This window comes from Pelodiscus sinensis, chromosome 8, assembly GCF_052426305.1.
Source record: "Pelodiscus sinensis isolate ZL-2025 chromosome 8, ASM5242630v1, whole genome shotgun sequence".
Classification (NCBI taxonomy): Eukaryota; Metazoa; Chordata; order Testudines; family Trionychidae; genus Pelodiscus; species Pelodiscus sinensis.
In genome coordinates, this window is record NC_143059.1 from 73,624,000 (window position 1) to 73,647,446 (window position 23,447).

At 62.4% G+C, this 23,447-nt stretch overlaps 1 protein-coding gene across 4 annotated transcripts in view; it reads right to left on the reverse strand.

Annotated features, from left to right (window-relative positions):
- ARMH3 (armadillo like helical domain containing 3) overlaps positions 1–23,447 on the reverse strand; it is a 129,121-nt gene that overhangs the window by 12,676 nt on the left and 92,998 nt on the right. For all 4 annotated transcript variants that reach the window (XM_089780254.1, XM_089780252.1, XM_089780253.1 and 1 more), the window contains one exon: positions 9,548–9,626. In XM_089780254.1, the coding sequence (XP_089636380.1) occupies positions 9,548–9,626 (79 nt within the window). The remainder of the gene's footprint in view (positions 1–9,547; positions 9,627–23,447) is intronic.

Genomic DNA, 23,447 nt, shown 5'->3' on the forward strand with positions numbered 1-23,447 from the left:
TCTGGCGCTCCAGGGACCTTCCCTGTGGCCCCCGGGGGGCTAGTGGCAGTGTAAAGCTGGGGGGCAGCGGCGCACAGGGGCAGAGTTCCCTCTCAGGGCAGGGGGCACTGGGCGAGCACTCGCTGGCATCCCAGTTTCCCTCTGATCCCCGGCAAGATCGGGCAGGGCCCGGGGCAGATGCTGCCCCCACTGGTCTCCGCAGTGCTCCGAGGCCCCCTTGCTCGGCAGCCCGGGGAGCGAGCGCTCCCAAGCACTGGCCTCGGCACAGCGCCAGGTGGCTCTGACCCGGCGGCGTGCAGACAGGGCGCTGTGCAGCCGCCGAGCAGGGGAGGAGGGGCGGAAGCCCACGCAGCCCTGTCTTCGCACACAGGGAAATGAGATGTGATTTACTCCGCGAGTCAGAGGCAGGTTCAATTGCACCGGGAATGGCAGCTGCATCCATTCAGCCTGGCTGCGCAGCGGCCCCATTAGAAGCTGTCCGAAGCAATCGAGGGGATGCACACGACGCTCTCCGAGCAGCTCCAGGATGGATGGCTTTGCACATGCAGCCAGCGAACACCGGCCTCTGCCGAGGCGGGAGAGGGAGACTCGCTCTCAGGAAGCAACGAGATCCAGAGCGCGCCCAGCGTCTCGTGGGGCCAGCCCCTTGACATGGCGCATTCACCGGGGCTGGTTCGTTTCCCCTTAGAGAGCGTTGTGTAGGTGGCAGCCAGAAGTCACTCAGGAAAAGGCCTTAGGGGCTTCGAGTCAGGGATTAATCTCTCAGCTGCAGTTTTTGGCAGATCTCAAGCCCACTAATTTGTACTGTGACAACCACTTGGATTTTTTGCACAACCAGTTTTGTCTTTAGTGTCTTTTTAAGCCGTACGCCCCAGCGCATGGGCGCAGAGAACGTGGAAGAGTAACGAGGCCCGAGGCCCCCTCCCCAACACGACTTGCATTCAAACAGCCCCGGGCCAGTCAGCCACGACACTCTTCCCCCCAGCCGCTGCCACGCCGGTGCATCCCGGAGCGGTGCTGGAGCCACGTTCCGCTGCATCGCTACCCCGGGCCCAGCCGCGCTGGAGCTGCAGCCCAGAGCCCGTGACAGGCCAGGCGTCAAGCCCCACCAGCTGGAGCGAGAGGCGCGTGCGTGGCCGGGAGGGGGCCGGGAGGCAGACGCGCCCGCAGGCTCCGTCTGACGGGGCTCTGGGCAGGGCCTGGTGGGGAGGGCAGTGACCAACTTCCCAGAACAGCCACTCCAGTCCCCTTTGGTTTACGCTGCCCCACGGGAGCGCCGGCTTCAGACGCCGAGCCGGGCCAGGTGCTGACATTCAGGGCCTCCCCCACACAGGCCTGGAGCATCCTCCTCGCTCTGGGCTGAGTGGTGCCCTGGGGCAAGTGGGAATTGCCCACGCGCGGGGCTCGCAGAGAGCGAGGGAGAGCCTATCAGCTTGGCCACAGATGCTGCGCACCAAGGGGAGCCACGGGGGGGCGGCACCGGGCTTCCCCCGAGCCATCCGCGGAAGGGAGAGGACTCCGTGGGGCTGGAGGCAGACTCCCGGCTGCCTTGGCACTTACGGGGCTGGCTGTTCCAGCAGCTCCGCCCAGATCCCCAGCACGGCGGGGCAGTTCCAAAGCAGCAGGCCCCAGAACGGAGAGGCGAATCCCAGGAGATGCCAGTGCACCTCACAGAGCCAAGTGCCAGCCGGGCTACCCCGACCCTGCACCAACCAGATCCCTGGCTCCAGGCCACCCTTCTCCCCTGACTCCACATCAGTGTTTCTTAAACTTTTTAAGACCAAGGAACACCGAACAATTTTTTTTTATGAGGTACACCAAGGGTTTTTTGTTGAGCCAAAAAAGAAGAAAGAGGTTGGGTAGGAGGGGGGGGAAGTTGAGCAAAAAAAAAAAAAGTCACCTGCCCCTTTAAAGGAGGCCATTTTGAACTCCAGTGTGGGCAGAACATAGTTTAAGAAACACCACTCTGGGGGGTGTGACGGCGCGTTGGGGGTTCCCCCGTCTCCTGCACCCCGAAATGGCACAAACAGACTCCCCCAGCCGGTGGAATAGAGGAAGTTTATTGCCTCTCCAGGATACAGCACAGCACAGATGTAATCTGGTCACAGAGCTGGGCTAGGATGCCTCAGGCCCCCTTGAGATGGGGGAGACTGGGCCCCTAAACTCCAGCCCCTTTCCCTAGGCTGTCTCCTCCATGCTCACAGCCAGCCACTAACTAACCCTCTTCCAGCCCTGCCCCCCAGCCAGGGCAGCATCCACCTTCCTTTGTTCCTCTCCATGGGGGGTGTCTGGCCACTGGTTTGCATAGTGACTCATCCTGTTTTGCTGGGTTGTGGTACCCACGGCAGCCAGTGGGGGTTACCCCAGAGCCAGCAGCATAGAAACCAGCCAGGTACCCCCACTACGTCACAAGGTGTGTCTAGACTATCTGCGTCTACATAACGTCGACAGAACTCGGCAGTTTTGTCGACGGCAATAAACCTCATTCTACGAGGAATAACGCCTTTTGTCAACACAGTTCTGTCGCCAGAAGGCGTTACTGCGTCTACACTGTCATGTCGACAGAACTGGATGTAGTATAGACGCTCTTTGTGGACAGTATCTGTCGACAAAAGCCTGTCGTCGAGACGTACCTCAGATGTTGCCAAAGAAAGAACGAACTCTTATTTACACCAGGAGAGGCCAAATGGCGCCCACAAGCAAAACCCGGCCCCAGGGGCTCTACCCACGACCTGCGCCTGCCCTCACTTTCCAGAGACTCACCGACTCCAGAGTAACGCCGCAGCGGGGCTCCCCCACAGTGACGCTCGGAGACCTCTGGAACACGGCCCGTCTGGACAGAAACATGATCAGGGATAGAGGAGCCACCTGCCTCTTGGTGCGTTGTTCGTTGCTCTCACCGTTGCAAAGGGACCCCTCGTTTCCTGAGTTTGTCTGGCTCCACCGTCCAGCCGTTGGACTGCGCTGGGGCTCAGTCCTGGGGGCTCTATCTCTGCCTGAGCCACCTGGACATGCTGCCTCGGGCACCCGAACCTTTCGTCTCTCTATTTCATGTGGGGGCCGATGGCTACTTACTACAACTTGCCCAGCCTAGGCAGAAGTCGCCTGCGAGCACAGCCCAGTTGGGGCAAAGCAGGAGGCAGCACCCTGGTTTGGAAAGGCTGCACATGCCTCGTGGTGCACAAGAGACGTGGAAGACAAGGCACATTCACCACCTCTGCCGGGGCACGATGTTGCCGCAGGCCCTCCAGGGGCAGGCTGCTGCCAGCGTGTCGTCCTGAGGCGCAACAGGGAGAGCCGGCCAAACGCTGGCCTTGTGGCAGGGAGAGCCGGCCTTGCGGCAACGAGAGCCGACCAAACGCTGGCCACGCGGAAGGGAGAGCCGGCCTTGCGGCAACGAGAGCCAACCAAACGCTGGCCACGCGGAAGGGAGAGCCGGCCTTGCGGCAACGAGAGCCAACCAAACGCTGGCCACGTGGAAGGGAGAGCCGGCCTTGCGGCAACGAGAGCCGACCAAACGCTGGCCACGTGGAAGGGAGAGCCGGCCTTGCGGCAACGAGAGCCGACCAAACGCTGGCCACGCGGAAGGGAGAGCCGGCCTTGCGGCAACGAGAGCCAACCAAACGCTGGCCACGCGGAAGGGAGAGCCGGCCTTGCGGCAACGAGAGCCAACCAAACGCTGGCCACGTGGAAGGGAGAGCCGGCCTTGCGGCAACGAGAGCCAACCAAACGCTGGCCACGCGGAAGGGAGAGCCGGCCTTGCGGCAACGAGAGCCAACCAAACGCTGGCCACGTGGAAGGGAGAGCCGGCCTTGCGGCAACGAGAGCCGACCAAACGCTGGCCACGTGGAAGGGAGAGCCGGCCTTGCGGCAACGAGAGCCGACCAAACGCTGGCCACGTGGAAGGGAGAGCCGGCCTTGCGGCAACGAGAGCCGACCAAACGCTGGCCACGTGGAAGGGAGAGCCGGCCTTGCGGCAACGAGAGCCGACCAAACGCCGGCCTTGTGGCAATGAGAACCTACCAAACGCTGGCCACGCGGAAGGGAGAGCCGGCCTTGCGGCAGGGAGAGCCAGCCAAGCAGCAGAGAGAGCCGACTACGTGGCAGGGAGAGCAGGCCAAACGCCAGCCTTGCGGCAGGGAGAGCTGGCCAAGCGGCAGGGAGAGCCGACTGAACACCAGCCATATGGCAGGGAGAGCCGACCGAACGCCGGCCTTGTGGCAAGCCTCGTTACTAGCTCCAGGCACATCACGCTCTGCGCTGAGAGCCCCCATCCAGCACAGGGGCGCTAGGCCACCGGCAGCACGAGGGGAGGGCTGGGGCTATCCCAAACGGGAAGGGTGATGGTTGAGAGACGGTTTTCCCATCGCCATGAAATCTGTAGCTCCTGCCCAGCCTCGCGGGGGGTTAACACCCTCCCCAGTTCACGCCGTGGGGCTTGGTGGCCACGGAACCTCCCTTCTCCCGGTCTGTACACACCGTACGGTGCTGGCCGGCGCGGCACCGGGGACAGGCAGGGACCTGGCGGGCGGCACAGACGTGAGGGCACGTGCGCTAAGTGGCTGCACGCGGAAGGGCATGTGGCTGGCCGACCCATCGGGTCAGGCTGAGTCGCCTCGGCTCGCTGTCTCGCGGCAGGCGTCGGGCCGGGAGCCCTGAGGCGCCGGGAAGCCGAGCGCGCGGAGCGGTAAAAGCATCTGGAGTAGCCAGAGGATTCCTAGCGCTGCTCAGTGACCTCGTTACACGGGCTGTGTGCTTGTCTCTCCGGCGCAGGCAGGCTCTGCTATCCAGAGAGACACGTGTGGGCTGCAGCAACAGCCACACGCAGCCACCAGCCTCTCGTGCGGATCTCGCCGACAGCCCCTCCGCTGGGCGCAGCAGCAAAGCGCCGGGCCGGTGTCGGCAGCTGGCAGCCCGCTCCCACTCCCGTGTGTGTGTGTGTGTGTGTGTGTGTGTGTGTCGTCACCCGCGCCCCCTCCCCCCCCCGCGCCCCCTCCCCCTCCGCCACCCAAACGCACAGTCAAGGCACGTCTCCGTTAGGAGTTCTGCATCCCACGCGCAGGCCGGGCAACGCCGAGTCACCGTTTCAGCAGCGTTTCGCACTGCCCCGCGGCACGGCCCTCCTGCGGCTGCACACTCCGGTGGCTGGCCTGTGCCGGCTGACCCAGGCGCAGGGAGCTGGGCTCAGGGGCTGCCTACATTTCAGCCAGACTGACCATTCCCTCAATGACCTTACAACACGCACATTGCTTCAGAGAGACTTGAACTCCAGACTCAACAAGAAGCTTCAGAATTGTCATTCATGCTTAAATTTGACACTTTCTGTTTGGGTCTAAACACAGACTCTAATGATCTCACCCATTACAAAGACAGCTTCCCCTACCATCACCCCTCTGTCACTACCTCACAGACACTCACCTTCCCCCCCACCCCCACTCTGTTCTAAAATTTGATTTGCCAATTTCACATGTTCATTTTTTTTATTGTATCCTTTGGTATCTATGGTTGTGACTATTTTCTTCCACTATTTGATCTGAGGAAGTGGGTCTGGCCCATGAAAGCTCATCACCTAATAAACCATCTTGTTAGTCTTTAACGTGCTGCATCGTCCTGTCTTTTGTTTCAGCTGCACCAGACTGACACGGCTGCATCTCTATCACTATCCTGCGTGCTCTGCAGGCATTCAGCCTCCACCTCGCAGGGTCCTAGGACCAAGCCTGAGGGTCTACACAGCAAGTGACCAGCTCCTGTGCCTGAGACAGCTGAGCGGAGCACCCGGTAGCCTTGGTTCTCTTGCACGGTGTCTGCAAACCCCCTTCGGCTCCCGCTTGGCAAGCCGAGCTGCGACCTACTTTACTGCTTCGGCAAATGGAGGCAGATCAGGGTGGAGGAGCCTAGGAGGGCAGCTAGTCTGGCGAGGGCACGCTCCCAGCAAGGGGCCAGAGAGGACGTCCCTGGAACAGCCAGAGGGCTGCTCCCCAGGTCCGTACCCCCACTGCAGGACCAAGGCTGGAATGCAGCTAAGCGTGTGCCAAAGGGAAGACCTCTCTGGTCCGTCCCACAGCCCTGCCCCTCCGCTCTCCCACTCGCCTTCCCCCGGCAAGCAGGGGCGGGCGGGGCACCCCCGGACCTGCCACCTCCCCAGGGACCGTCTAGAAAGGGATTTGCCAAACGGCTCTACCTGCCAGAGCCAGGGGACACAGAGACCCGCCAGCCCTTGCCACGCTCAGTGAGACACAGGCCCTGGGGCGAGGCTGCTGGTGCTACCCCATGAGCACCTGAGCAGTCTGGGGTTCCGGGCCGAGCCCCGTGCGCCCGCAGCAGCATCTCCCTTGGTCGCAGCAGTGGGAAGCTGCGATGTAACCATTGCCCAGGCTGGCAGCGCGGACCCTTCCCCAGCGACCCTCCTGGGGCTGTGCCGATGAACGGGGAGGCTGTGTACACGCACCACGCCCCTTGCCGGAGATCGCACTGCGCTTCGTATATCCCGGCGCCCCTTGGACGGGCGGGGAACTGTGGGCCACAAGCAGGGGAAGGACACCGAGAGATGGGAGGGGGGGGGAGGTGTCACTCAATGACAGTAACAGGCAGCAGGTTTGAAAGAAACCAAAAAAAAAATGCTTCTGCACACAACGCACAGCCAACCTGGGGAACTCCCTGCTGGGGGATGGTGTGAAGGCCTAAAATAGAACAGGGCTCAGAAAAGGGCTAAACACATTCCTGGGGGATCGATCCTTCCATGGCTGTTAGCCAGGTGGCAGGGAGGGGTCCCTGGCCCCTGTGTGTCAGGCTGGGAATGGGCGACAGGGGAGGGATCACGTGATGGTTCCATTCTGTTCCCTCCCTCCGGGGCACCTGGCGCTGGCCCCTGTGGGGAGACAGGATGCTGGGCTGATGGACCCTTGGTCTGACCCAGCCTAGGCTGCCCTGGCTGCTCCTGGCCCCTGTGCTGTGCTGGGTCCCTGGGAGCCCCCTGGCTGTGGGACCCGGGGACGCCCCCACACCCCGTGACAGGAGGGACGGTGGCAATGGCTCGGCGCCCTGGCAGACGCAGCTCTGGGCCGCTCGCTGGGGGCACCAACGCGACTTCACCGCCACTGGGCCCGGCCCGATGAGACGGCCCGCAGGGCACGGGTGCTGGTCACCCGCCACGCGCCGCACGCGTCCTCTTGGGGCAGCGTTCCCCGCCGGGGCCCCGCTCGCCTGCCGGCCTCCCCCTCCCCAGGGCGCCAATGGGGAGCACAGCCCCGGGGGTGGCACTGCCACAGGCATGGAGCCTCGGGGGGGGGGGAGGGGGTTGATTTGATTTTGAGTTGGGACAGGCCGGGCCGGCCCTCCCCATCCTCCATTGGATGCTTCCCAACCCGGAGCCCTTCACGTGCCCTTCCAGCCTGGCTCCCTCCCCCGCTCTCCAGGGCCGCGTGCTTGCTGGCGCTCAGCGCATTAGCCTAATGAAAGGCACTAAACGGCTCTAAGTGATTGCTCGGCTCTGCGCTGCCCAGCCCGCCAGCCACCAACGCCCTGCCAGCGACGCTGCCTTCCGCCCCAGAGGTGGCTGCGTTTCGGGAGGGAGGCGGTTCGTGCCCCGGGGCTGGGCGAGTTCCGCCGAGAGGCTCACGACACTCGGTGCAGGGCCAGCCGGCCGCCCACACCCAGCGGGGACAGCCCATGGTAACGCGGGAGCGCTCGGCACAGCAGCAAGGGCTCCTGCGGGTAGCACAGCTCAGGGCACCCCGTGGAGCCCGGGGCCTGCTGCCGAGGCCAGGACGGGGCTCCCTGAGCCGGGCTTGGCACTTGTCCCTCGGGCCAGCGACGTGCAAGAACCTGGGGGGAGGGGCAGGGGTACAGCTGGAGCACGACTGGGGCCAGAGGGAAAACGGGGCCCGGGATGATCCAAACGGAGGCTGGATCGCAGCTCATGGGACCCTGAGCTAGCGCCGCCGTCTGCTCCAAGCCTCTCCAGCTGCCGAGGGGCCGGCCGGCCGTGCCACGCGTCCGTCTGACAGCCGCAGGTGACAGCCGCAGCGCCGGGCCGGGCCCAGAAAGCGAGAGCTCCACTCTCGGCGGCTGGTCCGGATTCTCCTGCGGCGGGCGATCGGCACACAGGAGTCCCTCTGCCCTCTCGCCGGCGGCTCTAGGAAGCGGCAGCAGGACGGGCCGGGAGCTGCATGCCGGAGTCGAAGGCCGGCAGCGCGAGCCGCGGGGCAGCTGTTCCGTCCGCCCGCCCCTGGCGACCTGAGCACTCCCTGGCTCGCTATTTCCCGGCTGGCGCTCAGCCCCGCGCTGTGCCGCTGGCTTCTGGGGAGCAGGGGGGTGGGGGCAAGTCCCGAAACGCTGGAGCCTCCCTCCGACAAGCTGCTCCTAGGCCAGGCAAGCAAAGGCCGCCCTGCACAAGAGCCCCGGCCCCAGGGACAAGGCGGCGCAAGGGGGGAGGAGGGGAGCGCTCACTCCGGGAACGAGCTCCCTGCGATTCAAGGCTCAGCCATTCGCAGCCCCGGGGGGGCCGGCAGCGAGGCGCCAAGGGCTCTGAGCCCCTCAAGGTGAAGGCGTGGCCGTGGCAGAGCCGGCCTGGCCCTCGCAGGCAGGAACGGCCCCGCTCTTCGGCCGCACGGGCCCGGCCGCTGCAGCATTCCCAGCCTCGCGAGCTGTGTCGGCTGTGGATAGTTATCAGGCCTCGCCACCGGAGACGCGCCCCCTTCGCCGTCTGTTCTCAGCCCTGCCTGCATGCGCCTGCGCCCGTCCAGCAGGCCCCGAGCGCCCCGCGCAGACACGCTCCGGCCAGGCTGGGGTCAGTGACGCCCGGCCCTAGCGTCCTGGCGCCAGGGACACAGACACGAACCCTAACCCAGGCCAGCCCCACCCAGATCTCTGCCCAGACAGGCCCAGCCAAGCGCCACTGTCCCGCCCGGCCCCCAACCCCTGTTCCCTTGCGGAGTGCTTCTGAACATCCAGCCCCACGCAGCCCAGGAAACAGCCCCCAAGCCCGCGGGAGGCCCATTCGCACAGGCGGGCTGGCCAGGAGAGGAGAAAGCCGACTAAATGAAAGGGGAAAACCCCTTGACAATCCGCCCGCCCTCCCTCTGGTTAAAACTCCGCTGCAGACGAGCTGTTCCGGGCACAGCGAATTCAATTATGCTGGAAAATCGCTCCCAACTGCTGCCTCTGTTCTAAGGAGCCCAACCGCGGCTCAGACGAAGCTGCGTTCAGCCTCTCTCTAACGAGCAGGCGGAGCCATTGCCAAGTCCCCGCTGAGGACTTCCAAATGCCAGAACGAGCGAGCGCCGCCCCGCACACTTGCAAGCATGACCCTGCCCGCTCCTCCTTCGGCACGGCACGGGCTGCCTCCTGCAGGCAGCACGGCGAAGACCAGCCTGCTCCCTTCCCTGCCTGCTGCGCATCCCAGCGCTGCCACCATCACTGACGCCCAGCCAGAGGGGCGTGCGGAGAGAGGGGGCCCTGGGCACGGACGCGCGGCCTGGCACAGCCCAGGGCACCGTGCAGAGGGCTCACCGGAACGCCATGCCGCTGGGCAGGGGATGCAGCTTACCTGCTCTTCCGAGAGCTGGGAGATGTGATTCACAGCCGCATAGGACTCGATCTTGGGGTTGAAGTGGTTGATGATGGCTCTGAAAGAGGAGAAGGCTGTTAGGAATAGAGGCGAGGGGAGGCGATTCTCCCTGGCAGTCTGAGCCGTGCATGGGGGGCTCGGCTAACACCCTCCCCCCCGCAGTGCTAGCAGCCCCGGTCAGCGTGTCAGACACGTGCTGGGAAACGGCAAAGAGGGAGCTCGCCCCAGGTGCGGGTGCGTGGACGTGCTCGGCACGGAGCCCCCAGCGCCCTGGGCAGGGCGTCGGCAGCGTGCCCGGACGGGCTGCAATTCACTCTGCCCCGAGGGGGGATCGCAGCCGCGCTCCGGCCACACGGCACTTTCCAAGCCTGGCATCGCGGGACGCCTGGTCCCGAGCGACTCCATCGCCTGCACGGATGCTGCTGCCTGCTCGCTCGCCAGGATCTGCACCTGCACCGCCCGCCGTCAGTCCGGCCACTCCCCTCCCGCCCCCTGGGACCTTAGCAGGCAATGGGACAAGATAGGGCCCTTCGCCACCAGGCTCCGGACTCCCGCCCTGCCGGAGACCACCTGCACGTGCCATGCCTGGAGTCGCCTGCCAGGAGCGGGCCCGCAATAAGGGGTGGAGGGGGCTGTGGGTACGGAGCTGGGGGCTGGGCAGTCGCAGCGATTGCCTACGGTGGGGGCGCTGGGGACCCTGTGCCGTTTGGCTGGCGGAGGGCCCCAGGGGACGTTCGGGGCGTAAGCAGATGCGACGGCCCAGCCCGCAGCCCCCCCAACCCGCTCCTGGCAGGCGGTCTCCAGCAGGGAGGGTGTCGGAGCCTGGTGGCGAAGGGGCCTCTCTCTTTCCGCTTCCCTGGCTGACGGGGCACCAGTGAGGGAGAAACTCGCTCCCCAGGAGCCAGGCTCCTGCAGCTGTGGCGTTCAAGCGGCCTGGCTCCTGCCCGGCCGGGGGGACGGTTCCACCCCCGGGAGGCGCTGCGAGCGCTGGCGAGAAGGGAACCAGACGCACCACAACTCCCCCGGGGGCCGAAGTGCAGCAGGCTCGGCACTCTCACGGCTCCAGCGCTCGCTACGGAGCCGCCTCGGCATCGTCTGTGGCCGCTGCTGGGAAGCCCCTCCCGACGGGCCGCCTGCCGGCGCGCTCAGCTCCGCGCTAGCCCAGCGGTGCGTGTAATCGCAGCCGCTGCGCTCGGGGGCCGCCAGGCCGCCGCCGGCTTTGCTTTTAAGCCGGTTTCCGAAAGCCTGGCAATGCAGCTTGCTCCCCGAGAGCCGGGGGACGCCGGCAGCTCCACCACACTCAAACCGCCGCGCGCTGCCCCACTTCTGCACCAACAGCGCTCCCAGCATGCTCCGCGGCAGCACCGCCGCCAGCCGGGCCCTGCACCAGGCCCCGTGCGCACGCAGCCTGGCTCCTTCTGGGTGCCAAGAGAAGGAATCCCTGGCGCTGGGGAACAGACCCACCCGGCCGCTGCTACTCCGTACGGCGCAGGGTCGCCCCGTGGAGCTGGGCCCCCCCCTGCAGGGACCCCCGTGGAGCTGGGCCCCCCCCTGCAGGGGCCCCCCTGGAGCTGGGCCCCCCCTGCAGGGACCCCCATGGAGCTGGCCCCCCCCCTGCAGGGACCCCCGTGCCTGCCTGGGCCCTCCTCACAGCAGAGCCTGCCAGCCGCCCAAAGCCGTCCTGCGCGCGATTCCTTTCTCCGCCAGGCAAGAGCAGCTGCCGCCACGCCAGGGGTGAGTCTCAGGACCCCCTCGTGTGTTACCCCCAAAGGCCTGCTGCAGAGCCCTGAGACACCCTCTGAGCGGCCCTGCCGTGCGCTGCCAGCTGCAATGGCGCTTGGTACAAGCCCCCCGAGGGGCCGCAGAGCAGAAATTCCGCTGTCTGACTCCCCCCCACCCGCTCTGGGGCTGGCACACCCCCCCCCCCCGGGAGCGCTCCCCCAGGGCTGTCGGGCAGTGCCCAGAGCTCTTTTCAAACATCCCTGATCAGAGCGGCCAGGCTGGGGCAGACTAACGGCCCACCCAGCCCAGTGTCCTGTCTGCCCACAGTGGCCAGTGCCAGGTGCCCCCAACGGAGTGACCAGAACAGGGAATCATCAGGTGATCCCTCCCGTCGCCCATTCCCAGCCCTGACAAACTGAGGCTAGAGACACCCTCCCTGCCCATCCTGGCTAACAGCCATTGATGGACCTAACCTCCGTGAATGTAGCTAGCTCTTTTTTGAATCCTGTTCAAGTCCTGGCCTTCAACATCCTCCAGCAAGGAGTTCCATAGGTTGACTACGCACTATACGAAGAAAAACTTCCTCTGGGTTGTTTAAAACCTGCTGCCTATCAAAACAGTTGATTGTGAGCCAACAGCTGCTGAGATCGTTACAGGCACACGCAGGAAAGGGTGCGAGCTGCTCCCGATCTTCCCGAGGAGCCGGCGAAGTCCGCGGCACGTCTGAACAGCGAGCTAGCCATGCAGCTCTGATGGCACCAGGACACGTTTCCATCCCCAGCCCAGCCTGGGAGGCTGTGAGCGCTCCTGTTTCTCCACTGCTCACAGCCAGTCGCGTGCAGCTATTCAAGCAGAGAAAGGCACACGGGCACCCAGAAACGGGCAGACAAGTTCACGGTTCTTTAGGAGCGAAGGATCAGCAGACACGGCGTCCGAGCAACCTGTGCTGAAGAGCAGGGGTGGGGACGCCCGGGGTAAGGTTTCCAGAAGTGACTTAGGAGCCTAAGTCTCATTGGAGCAGTGGAATCGCTTGATGCTTCTGAAAACATTACCCTACCCTCTCCACGTCTCATCGCTGGTGCGAGTGTCCAGCCCGGGCCTGGGCGGCAAAGCAGAGGGGAGCCAGGGGGTCGCGGAGCACCCACCGGGCCAGCCAACTCAAAGAATGGCAGGTGCCCAGTGTTCGCCCGGACAGTTCGGCATTTGGGTCCCCCGTCCGGTAAGAAAAGAAAATGCCGGACATGTGAAATATCCGGTATTGCCTGTTTCCCTTGGACGGAAGCCCGGCGGGGACAGTTTTCCCCTGCCGTGTCTCGCACGAGGGAGCACCAGGCCCAGGGCTCACAAGGGGCGAGCAGGGAACCTGGGTTCGGTGCCCACTCTCCTGATTCACTCCGCTCCAGGGCCATCCCCTGTGCAGTGGGATAAGGAGGATCCGCTTGGCACTTACAGACCAACGCAGCGACTGGGCGCCCACTTCCTCGGAGCTGCCCCAGGACTCCTGGCTACTTGTGCTGAAACGGACGAACGCGGCCGCCCCCGGGTCCTTGCCACCTGGGCAAAGTGCTCTGGATGGGAAGTTTTACACCAGTGTCATCTCTTCCAGGCGAGGCTACAGAGAGCACTAGGGATAGTGAACACTATTTACACCAGGGACTCCCTCCCTTCGCACGTGCCAAACCACCTCCCTCTTCTTCACATGCCCGCCTAGCGGGCTTTCTGCCAGCCCTGCGTGCGAAGCCCCACACAACGTTTCTGCGCCCGCACGTTCACCGTGCACAGACGTGCGTGCCGGGGCAAGGGCCGTGTCCCCCTTCCGACGGCAGGGCAGCCAAAGCCCAGGGCCAAGCAATCGCGTGGCCATTCGCCGAGCGTGCACCTGGCAGGGAGGCTGTTTTCACACAAACCTCTCGGAGGCATTTCTAAAGAGCAGGCCTCAATTAAACACGAGCAAACCATCTGGAACGGCAGACGGACGTCTCCTCCGGGCTGGCTTGAGCCCAGGCCGGCCCGCTGGAGCGGGCTGAGGGATTTCGGCAGCGCCCTCGCTCTAATAAGCCACAATTAAGCAGCAAGTCCGCAACTGGCGAGCGAGCCGCTCCTGGCCGCAACACTAAACTGCAGGGGCGCCGGCAAACGGAGGGCTGCTGGAATCCAGGGAGAGCCGTGGAACCAGCCGAGTCAGCACGGAGATGCGCCTGTCACAGCCTTACCAGTGTGCAGACAGGCCGTGCGGTAGGTGGAGACGCGCGGCCTATTTATCTGACGAGACAGGGACAGAAGCGGATGCGCGGGTGGATGGCGCGGTTGGCAGGCTCTCAGCTGGCTCCTTGCACGGCGGGGAGCGCAGAGCCCGGCGATTGCTCCCCGCCGCATGGCTCTCCCAGCGCCCCTCCGCCTCGGCGCTGGCAGGGCGCGAGCAGGCGGCACGTCGGCCTCGGACCTGTTAACACCACTCGGCCCCACAGGGCTCAGCCGGGGGAGATGCCGAAGTCCCAGCCTCGCACCTCCATCGCTTCCTCCAGGCGGCTCATTCAGAGGGGACGCGCCCCAACGCAGGGATCCCGCACGGCCAGCCCGCCGCTGGAACCCTTCTGGGAAGGCCCAGCCGAGAGCGCCCCTCCACCTCGGAACGACAGATCCCGGCCCCCCAAGCACAGCGGGGAACCCTGCCGGGCCAATGGGCTGCAGGAGGCAATGGGGCGCGCTCCCAGCCCTGCCTCCGGGGTTCTCCTGCAGGCGGCCGCACTAAGCAGCAGGCAGGTCAATGGGACAGGCTGGGGGCACCCCCCACCAAACCAGCCCCGAGCCCCCCATGATGCCATTTCGGGGGGCTGAAGCCCCCCATAAGATTCATACAGGGACATGGCTTGCTCTTCCCTTCCTGTCACTGTCAGAGCTCCCCACAACCACAGCCCTGCACCCCCCATATCCCCACCCCATCCTAAGCCCCTGCCTCCTGCACCCCACACAGACCTCAACGCTCTGCGCTGAGCCCCTATTCACGGCACCCCTCCACACTGCCCTGAGGCCCCCCTGCTCCAACTCCTGCAACCCCCCCCATCCCCACCTCCACCCTCTGCTCCGAGCCCCCTGCTCCACCCCACACTGACATTCCTTATGGGTACTGCTGCACTGCAACCCCCCGTTTCCTGCCCTGCCCCCCTCTCCGGGGTGCGATACAACAGAGCTTGTAAGAAATGTTAGTTTCTTTCACCCTGGCTAGAATCCTTAATTAGGCTTAGCCAGCGGCTTTACTAAATAAAGCAACACGAATGATCAAAACCTTGTCAGAGGCTTCTGAAGCGCCCCATGTGCCAGTGCCACGAACGCAGTGGATGGAGAATTTTACACCGAGCATCCAGCTACCGGGCCCTCTCCCCCAGCCGACACTGCTCCTTACGGTCCGGTCCCTAGAACCCTAGCGCTGGAAGGGACCTCGAGAGTCGTCGAGTCCTGTCCCCGGCCCCCACGGCAGGACTAAGCCCCGGCTAGACCATCCCTGACCCGCGTCTGTCCAACCTGCTCGTCCATATCTCTGGGGAAGGGGATTCCACAAATCCCTGGGCAATTTATTCCAGTGTTTAACCACTCTGACTGGCAGGGAGTTTTTCCTAATGTCCAACCTAAACCTCCCTGGCTGCAGTTTAAGCCCGTTGATGCTTGTCCTGTCCTCAGAGGCCAAGATGAACAATTTTCCCCCTTCCCTGTGACACCCTTTTAGACACCTGAAAACCGCTCTCATGTCCCCTCTCAGCCTTCTCCTTTCCAAACTAAACAAGCCCAGTTCCTTCAGCCTCCCTCATCGCTCATGTTCTCTCGACCTTTCCACATTCTTGTTGCTCTTCTCCGGACGTCTCCAATGTCTCCACAGCTTTCCTGCCACGTGGTGCCCAGAACTGGACACAATTCTCCAGCTGAAGCCTAATCAGGGCAGGGCAGAGCGGCAGCATTTTCCTACAAGAGAGCTGGGGCTGGCCCTGCTTCGGGCAGGGGCTGGACTCCACCCCAAGGGCTCTGCCCGCCCTAGCAGCGGACAACCTGGGGGGCTGACGACAGCCAGAAGGCAGCTCCTGCCTCAGTGACGTCCCGGAAGGCGATGGCCACACTCAAAGCCGTCACTGAACCCCGGAGATCCATTGGGGGGTGTCAAAGCACCATCGACGGGCGCTGACGGGTCAAAGCCGTACACCTAGGACCGCTCAGAGTCCACAGCTTGCACCTGGCTGCCGCCCGACACCCCCTTGCAGGGATGTCCACCTCCGGCGCTTTGCTCCCGGCACCGCTCACAGAAGACAGGCCCGGTGCCAGCTCTTTCCCCCTCAGCCTGAGCCTCCCCACATGTTCAAAGCCCTAACACAATCGGCCCATTGGGGCTACAGCCGTACCCGCCGGCAGGGCATTCCATCCCGAGCGGCGCTCGTCTCTGGCCCGGCAAGGCGAGCCGCGCACGGCCGGCCAGGAACCGCTCTGCATTGCTGCCAGGCGGGACAGCGCTTCAGACACGGTGCCAGGCAAAGCTGCAGGCTAGGGACCAGGCAGGCCCGGATTCTCTCAGCATGGCCCTGCCCACTCTGTGCCTTTGGTGCCAACAGCAGCGCCCACCCGGTGCCAACAGCCATGTATTTTACAGCAGCGAGACGTGTCAACGCACCGAGCGGGAGCACAGAATGGCATCCTTGGCAAAGGCTATTTTCTTAACCCTCCGGTTCCCAGGGCGACCGGTGGGTAAGGAGCAAACGACAGAGTGTGATATTCCTCTAGTCCGGTGTTGTACAGGGCCCGCCCGCAGAACGGCCGTGTTTGCCAACACAGCACACAGAGGCATTGAATGCCACCAGCCCCTGCTCCGCCAACAACAGGTAACAAGTGGGACAAATATTGATTTATTCATGGCGACCACGGCAACTGGATCAGCCTCCACCAGGTGCTTCCCAATTCATGTGACGGGTCTAGATTCCCGCACCCCAGACTCAAAACATCGCCGAGCCTGGCATTGCCTAGGGAAGCCGAAACACGTGAATTACTTGTTATGCCCATTAATAGCCTAATTCGTCATTTTGGTCCAGGACATTTACCTTTAAGAAAAGCAGAAGGCCTACTTTGTTGGCGGCTTCTTTTACTGCTGAATGCCATCTGGCTTGCACGCACCGGCTTCCGAGCACGCCAGGCAGCGAGTGAAATTGAAGTTTATATTCCATCCCACAGCTCCCCGGGAGAGGCAGTCACGGAGGCTGTTGGGCTAATTAAGCAGCCGACCGTTTACGTAAACTCGATCATTGAAAGTGAATGCGGATGACTCTTGCTGTGCTGCTCGATTCGGGTTCAGCCCCTAGGAGCTGCACCCTTACAGAGGCGGCGGTGAGAGAAAAGTCCCTCTCAGATCATAGAAAACAGAGATTTCTCCCGCCACCTGCAGTCCGAGGCTGCTGCCATGGCACGCTGGCCTCTCCAAACTGCTCCCTTGACAGGACCCGGGGGAAGGGGGAAGGAGCGGAGAAGCCCCTGCCTGTCTCGGGCTTGGGGGGGTGATGCGGAGAACAACGTGCCGAAGCCCTGCATGGCTAAAGCAGAAGGAGTGGGTGCGGTTCGGCCACCGGCTGAGCGAGAACCAGCCCGGTCAAAGCCACCGGACGAGGGAAGAACGCTGTAGCCCCATGCTGGTATTCCACCAGGTGAATAGTCCCCCTGTGGTGTCAGTTACGGCTGTGCACAGCCGTGGCCCTCTCAAAGCCAGCGTAAGCTCCCAGGCGCTACTGGCCACGCCACAGCCTGGCACCTACTACCTACCACGCAGGCCTCTGGAGAGACGCGAGGACGCCAGCCCGGCAGCCGAGCGCAGATGGGCATGTGCCTGCCAGTGCTCAGGGGCTGCAGAGCGGACTTGATGGCCCCCGGGGGTCAATGCAGACTCAAACGCCACGCACCTGGGGGCAAAGAAAACGTCACGCGGTATTGCGATCTTGCACGCCATTCCAAGGCGGGCGGGGCAGGACCGGCCGCGTGGCCACTTTGCAGGAACGTCACCAAACTGGCCATCCATACCCTCGCGCTGAGCAGCGACACGAACTCTGAAAGCCCAAGGATTTGCAAGCGGTCCCAACTCCCTCGCCACGGCTGCGATTCTCTTCTGCGTGGGGGTGGGGGCCTCACACGAGTTCCTCCCGCTCACAGCACAGACATCCCCTGCCCCGCCCCTATCCTCCTTCCCACCGTTTACCCCCCTTGGCCAAATGTACTTCCTGAAAAGTTCCCCTCCGCCTGCCCCGCGCCTCGCCAGAGCACCTGATCTCGGGCACCTCGCCCAGCCTCACCGCGGCTCCAGTCTCCACCAGACCTCGACCAAGACGCTCAGCCGCACTAGGCAAGATTGAGACAAAAGCTGCAAACCATTCCCTTCCCCCGTGGCCGGAGAGCACCTCCTAGGAGAGCCCCAGGCAAGGTGACTAGCACGGCTCATGCAGGGCAGGCTCTCCATCCAACAGGGAACCGGTGTGAGGCTTTGAGTTCCGCCATTTCCATCTGTGCTCACCCCCATCTGCTGGGCGGCGAGCAGCTGTTACCGACAGGAAGGTTAACGCTGACATCCTCCACTTGGGACGCAAAGTGGAGAGGTTCAAAGACTTAGTCTCAGAATCCTAGAGCCCTAGAACTGGCAGGGACCTCGAGGGGTCGAGTCCAGTCCCCTACCCCCACGGCAGGACCCAGTGCCGTCAGACCATCCCTGGCAGGTGTCTGTCCAACCTGCTCTTCCATATCTCCAGAGATGCAGATTCCATGACCTCCCTAGGCAACTTATTCCAGTGTTTCACCACCCTGACGGGCAGGAAATTCTTCCAAATGTCCAAACTCCCTGGCTGCAGTTGAAGCCCCTTGCTGCTTGTCCTGTCCTCGGAGGCCAAGGGGAACAATTTTCTTCCCTTCTCCTGGTAACACCCTTTTAGATGCTTGAAAACTGCTCTCATGTCCCCTCTCAGCCTTCTCCTTTCCAAACGAAACAAGCCCAGTTCTTTCAGTCTTCCCTTGTAGCTCGTGTGCTCCAGACCTTTCCTCATTCTTGTTGCTCTTCTCTGGACCTTCTCCAATGTCTCCACAGCTTTCCTGAAACGTGGTGCCCAGAACTGGACACAAGACTCCAGCTGAGGGGGCCTAATCAGTGTGTATTCCTGAAAATTCAAAGGTATTTGCCGACTTCTTCTGTCCCGCATGGGGCTGGAGAACGGGCGGGTGCTAAAATTCCTATGATACCGACATGCAGCACCACAAAACGCCCATCTGGAAAATCAACCCCCTCCGCCCGTACTGTACCGGTCTGTTGGGCTGAGAACAGCAAGCAGTTGGCACAAATGGAAGATCAAGCAGACCATGCGGCCGGCTCCGACGCGTCCTTGCAGCCAGCCCAGCGCGAGCGGCCGTGCAGACTGGCACGCAAGCAGCCCCGGACTTTTCCGAGTGAAGGCCGAGAGGGAGGCTTGCTTCTGACCCCTCCCAGCAGGAACGTTTCCCTGACGAGATGCATCCGTGTTCCGTACACAGCCGGAATTCCTGTGGAGCCCAGCGGCCAGAGGCCCACAGCGAGGGCTGCAACGACACCGCTTGGCAAAGCTCCCCCCGTTCCCAGTGGCTGCACGCTTCAGCAGGAAGTGCCAAAGGCAGCGTCATAAGAACATCAGAGCGGCCAGGCTGGGTCCGACCAAAGGACCATCTGTGTCCTGTCTGCCCAGAGGGGCCAATGCCTGGTGCCCCAGAGGGAGGGAGCACAACAGGGAATCCTCACGTGAGCCCTCCCCTGTCGCCCACCCCCAAACAGAGGCCAGGGACACCATCTCTACCCAGCCTGGCTAACAGCCATTGATGGCCCCAACCTCCATGAATCTATCCAGCTCTTTTCTGAACCCTGTTAAAGTTCTAGCCTTCACCACATCCTCTGGCGAGGAGTTCCACAGGTTGACTGTGCGCTGCGTGAAGAAAAACTCCCTTTTGTTTGTTTTAAACCTGCTGCCTGTTCATTTCATTTGGCGACCCCTAGTTCTTATATTGTGGGAACAAGTAAATCACTTTTCCTTATTCACTTTTTCTACACCAGTCATGATTTTATAGACCTCTGTCATATCCCCCCTTAGTCTCCTCTTTTCTAAGGTGAAAAGTCCCCGTCTTTTTAATCTCTCTTCACATGGGACCCGTTCCAAACCCCTCATCTTTTTTGTTGCCCTTTTCTGAACCTTTTCCAAAGCCAAAGGATCTTTTTTGAGATGAGGCGACCAGATCTGTGCGCAGGATTCAAGATGTGAACGTACCATGGTTTTATACAGAGGCAATAAGATCTTCTCAGTCTTATTCTCTATCCCTTTGTTAATGATTCCTAACATTGTTTGCTGTTGTGACAGCCGCTGCGCACTGCGTGGATGTTTGCAGAGAACTCGCCAGTGACTCCAAGATCTCTCTCTCGAGCGGTCTGCTGCGATGGGGCCAATTTTGGGGTGCCCAACTGGAAGCAGCCTGGGCCTGATTTCTGGAAATGCTCAGCCCCCGCAACTCTCACTGCACCCAACAGGAGGCGCTCGGCACCCTGACCTCAGGCCCAAAGCATCTGAAGCCAGACAGCCAAGAACTGAGGCCGCCCTGGGACACTTTAGCCTCTGCCAATAAAATGAACATTCGGGAAAAGCACAAGCAGAACTGACGGGAAAAAGGCCAGGCAAAATGTTTCCTCCATGTCTGATAATTAACAAATACTAAAAATAGAGGCCAGACCCTCAGCGGATGGAAACTCTGGGATTTGGCCCAAAATTAATTGTCATTTTAATATTAAACTTGCGTTGACTCAAGGACAGCGCCAGACTGGTGGAAGGGTTTTGCTTCTCCTCTATCCCCTTCCGCACCTCTGGGGGGAAGGAAGGTGGAAATCGACATTCCATTCAGGCCCACTTCTGCCCTCTGCTTTGGCCTGTTAATTGACTTGCCCCGGGTCTCTGAGGGGGCAACAGCGAATGCGACGTTTCTTAGGGAACCAGCAGCCCTGACATCGGCCCAGCCCGGGAAAATAGCTTCAGCTCTGTGACTGCAACGCCGCACGGGGAGCCACTTGCTGAGAGGGGCAGGTTTGTGGGGTGACGGGAATAAAGTAAGGATGCTACAAAAAGGCTTCCCACGCTCCGGTCACTGCTAAAATGCCAGGAATTGGTATTAGCTGGCACCCACCCAGCAGTAAAATCCCCTTTCGTTAGTGACGTTTAACTGCTTAGCTGATTAAATGGGGCTGGGCAGGCTGGGAACCGGCAACCCCCTCCTCCTCCTTCCTGGGTTGCCACTTCGGGCCCCACATGTATACTATAGAGGGAAAGCTTCCCGGAATAACTGAAGCCTGGTTCTGAACTCCACGCTGGAGCGCTTTTACCACTAGGAAATAATAAGCACTGCAAAGATCTTGCTCTGAAAACAGGAGTCTAACCTGCGGCGGAAAAGCTGTAAATGCCATGTAGAATAATCACGCCGCTCCCCCGCTCTGCGCTGAAAACGTGTACGGGCATTTCCCCGCATGCTTTCCAAGCCTGCATGAACCGGCTTCTCGCCGCTGCTTCGGAACGGACAGGTGAGCCCAGGAACTGGGGGTGGCAACCCCATTCCCTGGTGAACAAGGGCCCCCCAGGGATAAAACCCACCAGAGAATTGAGTCTTAGTATTTTCAATAGCAGGCCAGATTTCCCAGGCCTCGCGGGAAGCAATTGCTCTAACAGCCAATACAGGCTAGCTGATCAGCACGTCAGCGACACGGGCCAGGGTATTTGAAGCTGATGACCAGCGACAGGATCCGTTTGACTGAGCCTTGGCCAGGCAACGTCTCTAGCAAAGTGAAAAAGGAACCAGTGTAACCCTATAGGGGAAAACCTGAAAGGAGCCTGCCGGAGGGCAGGCCCCAGCTGGGCTCGTACCTACACTCCGATGCTCTCCGGGGCAGGGTTTCAAACTGGGACGGGGCAGGACTCTCGCCATTTTGCAAGGGGTTTTCGGATTCCAAACCTCGCTTTGTTTCTTACCAAAGCCCCCCCCACGCTGGAATTCGCCACGGAGGAACACTCGGAACAGAGTCCGGTTCCAGAGCCAATCAAACCATTTCGTTCGGTGTGACGGCGTGTTGGGGGTTCCCCGTCTCCTGCACCCCGAAATGGCACAAACAGACTGTACCAGCCAGTGGAATTGAGGGTGGTTTATTGCTCCTCCAGCACAGCGCAGCACAGATGTAATCTGGTTACAGGAACTGGGCTAGGATGCCTCAGGCCCCCTTGAGATGGGGGAGACTGGGCCCCTAAACTCCAGCTCCTCTCCCTAGGCTGTCTCATCCATCCTCACAGCCAGCCACCAACCAACTAACTAAATTCCCTTGCAGCCCTGCCCCCCCAGTCAGGGCAGCATCCACCTTCCTTTGTTCCTCTCCATGGGGGGTGTCTGGCCCCTGGCTCAACAAGTTTGGCATTACCTCTGCCTAGCGAGGTTTTCCCTGCTGGGTCTTGCTCCAGACAGCAGGGGTCACCACAGCCCAGCAAGTACCCCCACTACGTCACAGTTCTCCCCCCTCCGAGAGCGAACTGAGCAGGGTCACTCCGCTCGTGACCTAGGGAAGTTCGGGTCCTCTGCGTGGGAACCCGCCCTGGGGACATGGGTGCTCCCCTTGACTCAGGCCGGCCATGGCAAGGCCCCACATGAGCTGGCTTCCCTCTGTCCATTCGCCACCCTGCTCCAGGGCGACTGGCGCAGGCCTGTCCCCGGGGGTCACACCCACCCTTCCGCTGGCCTTGATCTCTGGCCGGGGTCTCTCGGGCCGGGGCCATGAGCCCAGCGAGCCTTCTCTGGACAGCCAGGGCGGCTTCCACCCCCGATGCTCCATCCAGGGAGGACTTCTCCTCCCATAGCTCTCTCAGCGAGCCCAGAGGGTCTATCTGGGGTAGAGACCCCCAAGCCGCTTTCCTCCTGTCTTGGGCCTTCCCGCCCCTCTGGCAGGAGTCACAGGACCGGCAGTACCGCTGCACGGCTGTAAAGATTCCCGGCCAATAGAAGTGCTGGAGCAGCCTCAGCCGGGTGCTCCGGATCCCCCGGTGGCCCCCAATGGGGACATCGTGGGCCAAATACAGCAGCTTGAGGCGATACTTTCGGGGGACGACCAGCTGCCGCTGGACCCCCCATGCCCTCGCCTTCCTGGGGGGGAGCCACTCACGGAACAGGAGCCCGCGCTCCCGCAGGAATCTCTCCTGGCCACCTCTCCCCCGGGGCTGAGCTGCATGGAGGCCAGCCTGGTCCCTCAGCCTCTGCAAGGAGGGGTCTGCCTGCACCTCAGCCTGGAATTCAGCTGCTGAGGCAGGGATCGGGACCTGTCCCCCACCTCTGCCTAGGTCCGGAGTCCCAGCCTGGCTGGACCCCGTGTCCACTGGGATGGGACCCTGAGGACGCTGCCAGGAGTCCTTCCCTGGACCCACGTTGTCGGCCCCCCGCTGGCTCTGGCTCCGGGTAGTGACTAGAGCCCGCTGGGATTCATGGGGCCACTCCTCTAGGTCATTCCCCATCAGCACCTCGGTGGGCAAGTGCGGGTGCACCCCCACTTCCTTGAGGCCTTCCTTCGCCCCCCATTTCAGATGCACCCTGGCTACAGGCACCTTAAACGGGGACCCGTCTATGCCCTTCAGGGTCAGCTGCGTGTGGGGCAGTATCCGCTCCGGGGCCACTATGTCGGATTGGGCCAGAGTCACCTCTGCCCCCGTGTCCCAGAAGCCCGTCACCTTCCTACCATCCACCTCCAGGGGTATGAGGCACTCGCTCCGCAGGGGCCGTCCTGCCCCCACCCGGTACACGGAGAAATCCGCCTCCTGAGAATCAGACCTCCCAGGGGAGGTGCACTGAGCATCCTTCCCCTCTCTCTGAGCTGAGGTTTGCCTGCCAGCCCCTGCCTCTGGGGCAGCCTGCCCTTCCTCCCGCCCCAGCCAGTTAACCCTGAAAAGTCCCCGGTCCTGGGACCTGGTGCACTGAGCCCTCTTGTGGCATTTTTGCCCACAGCGATGGCAAGTTAGGCTTTGGGCTGTCTCTGTCCAGGCCCTGGCTGGTTCTCTGGGGCGCAGACGACCTGTTCCTTGGTCTCGCCCCGTAGTTGACTCCCTCCGTCGCTCAG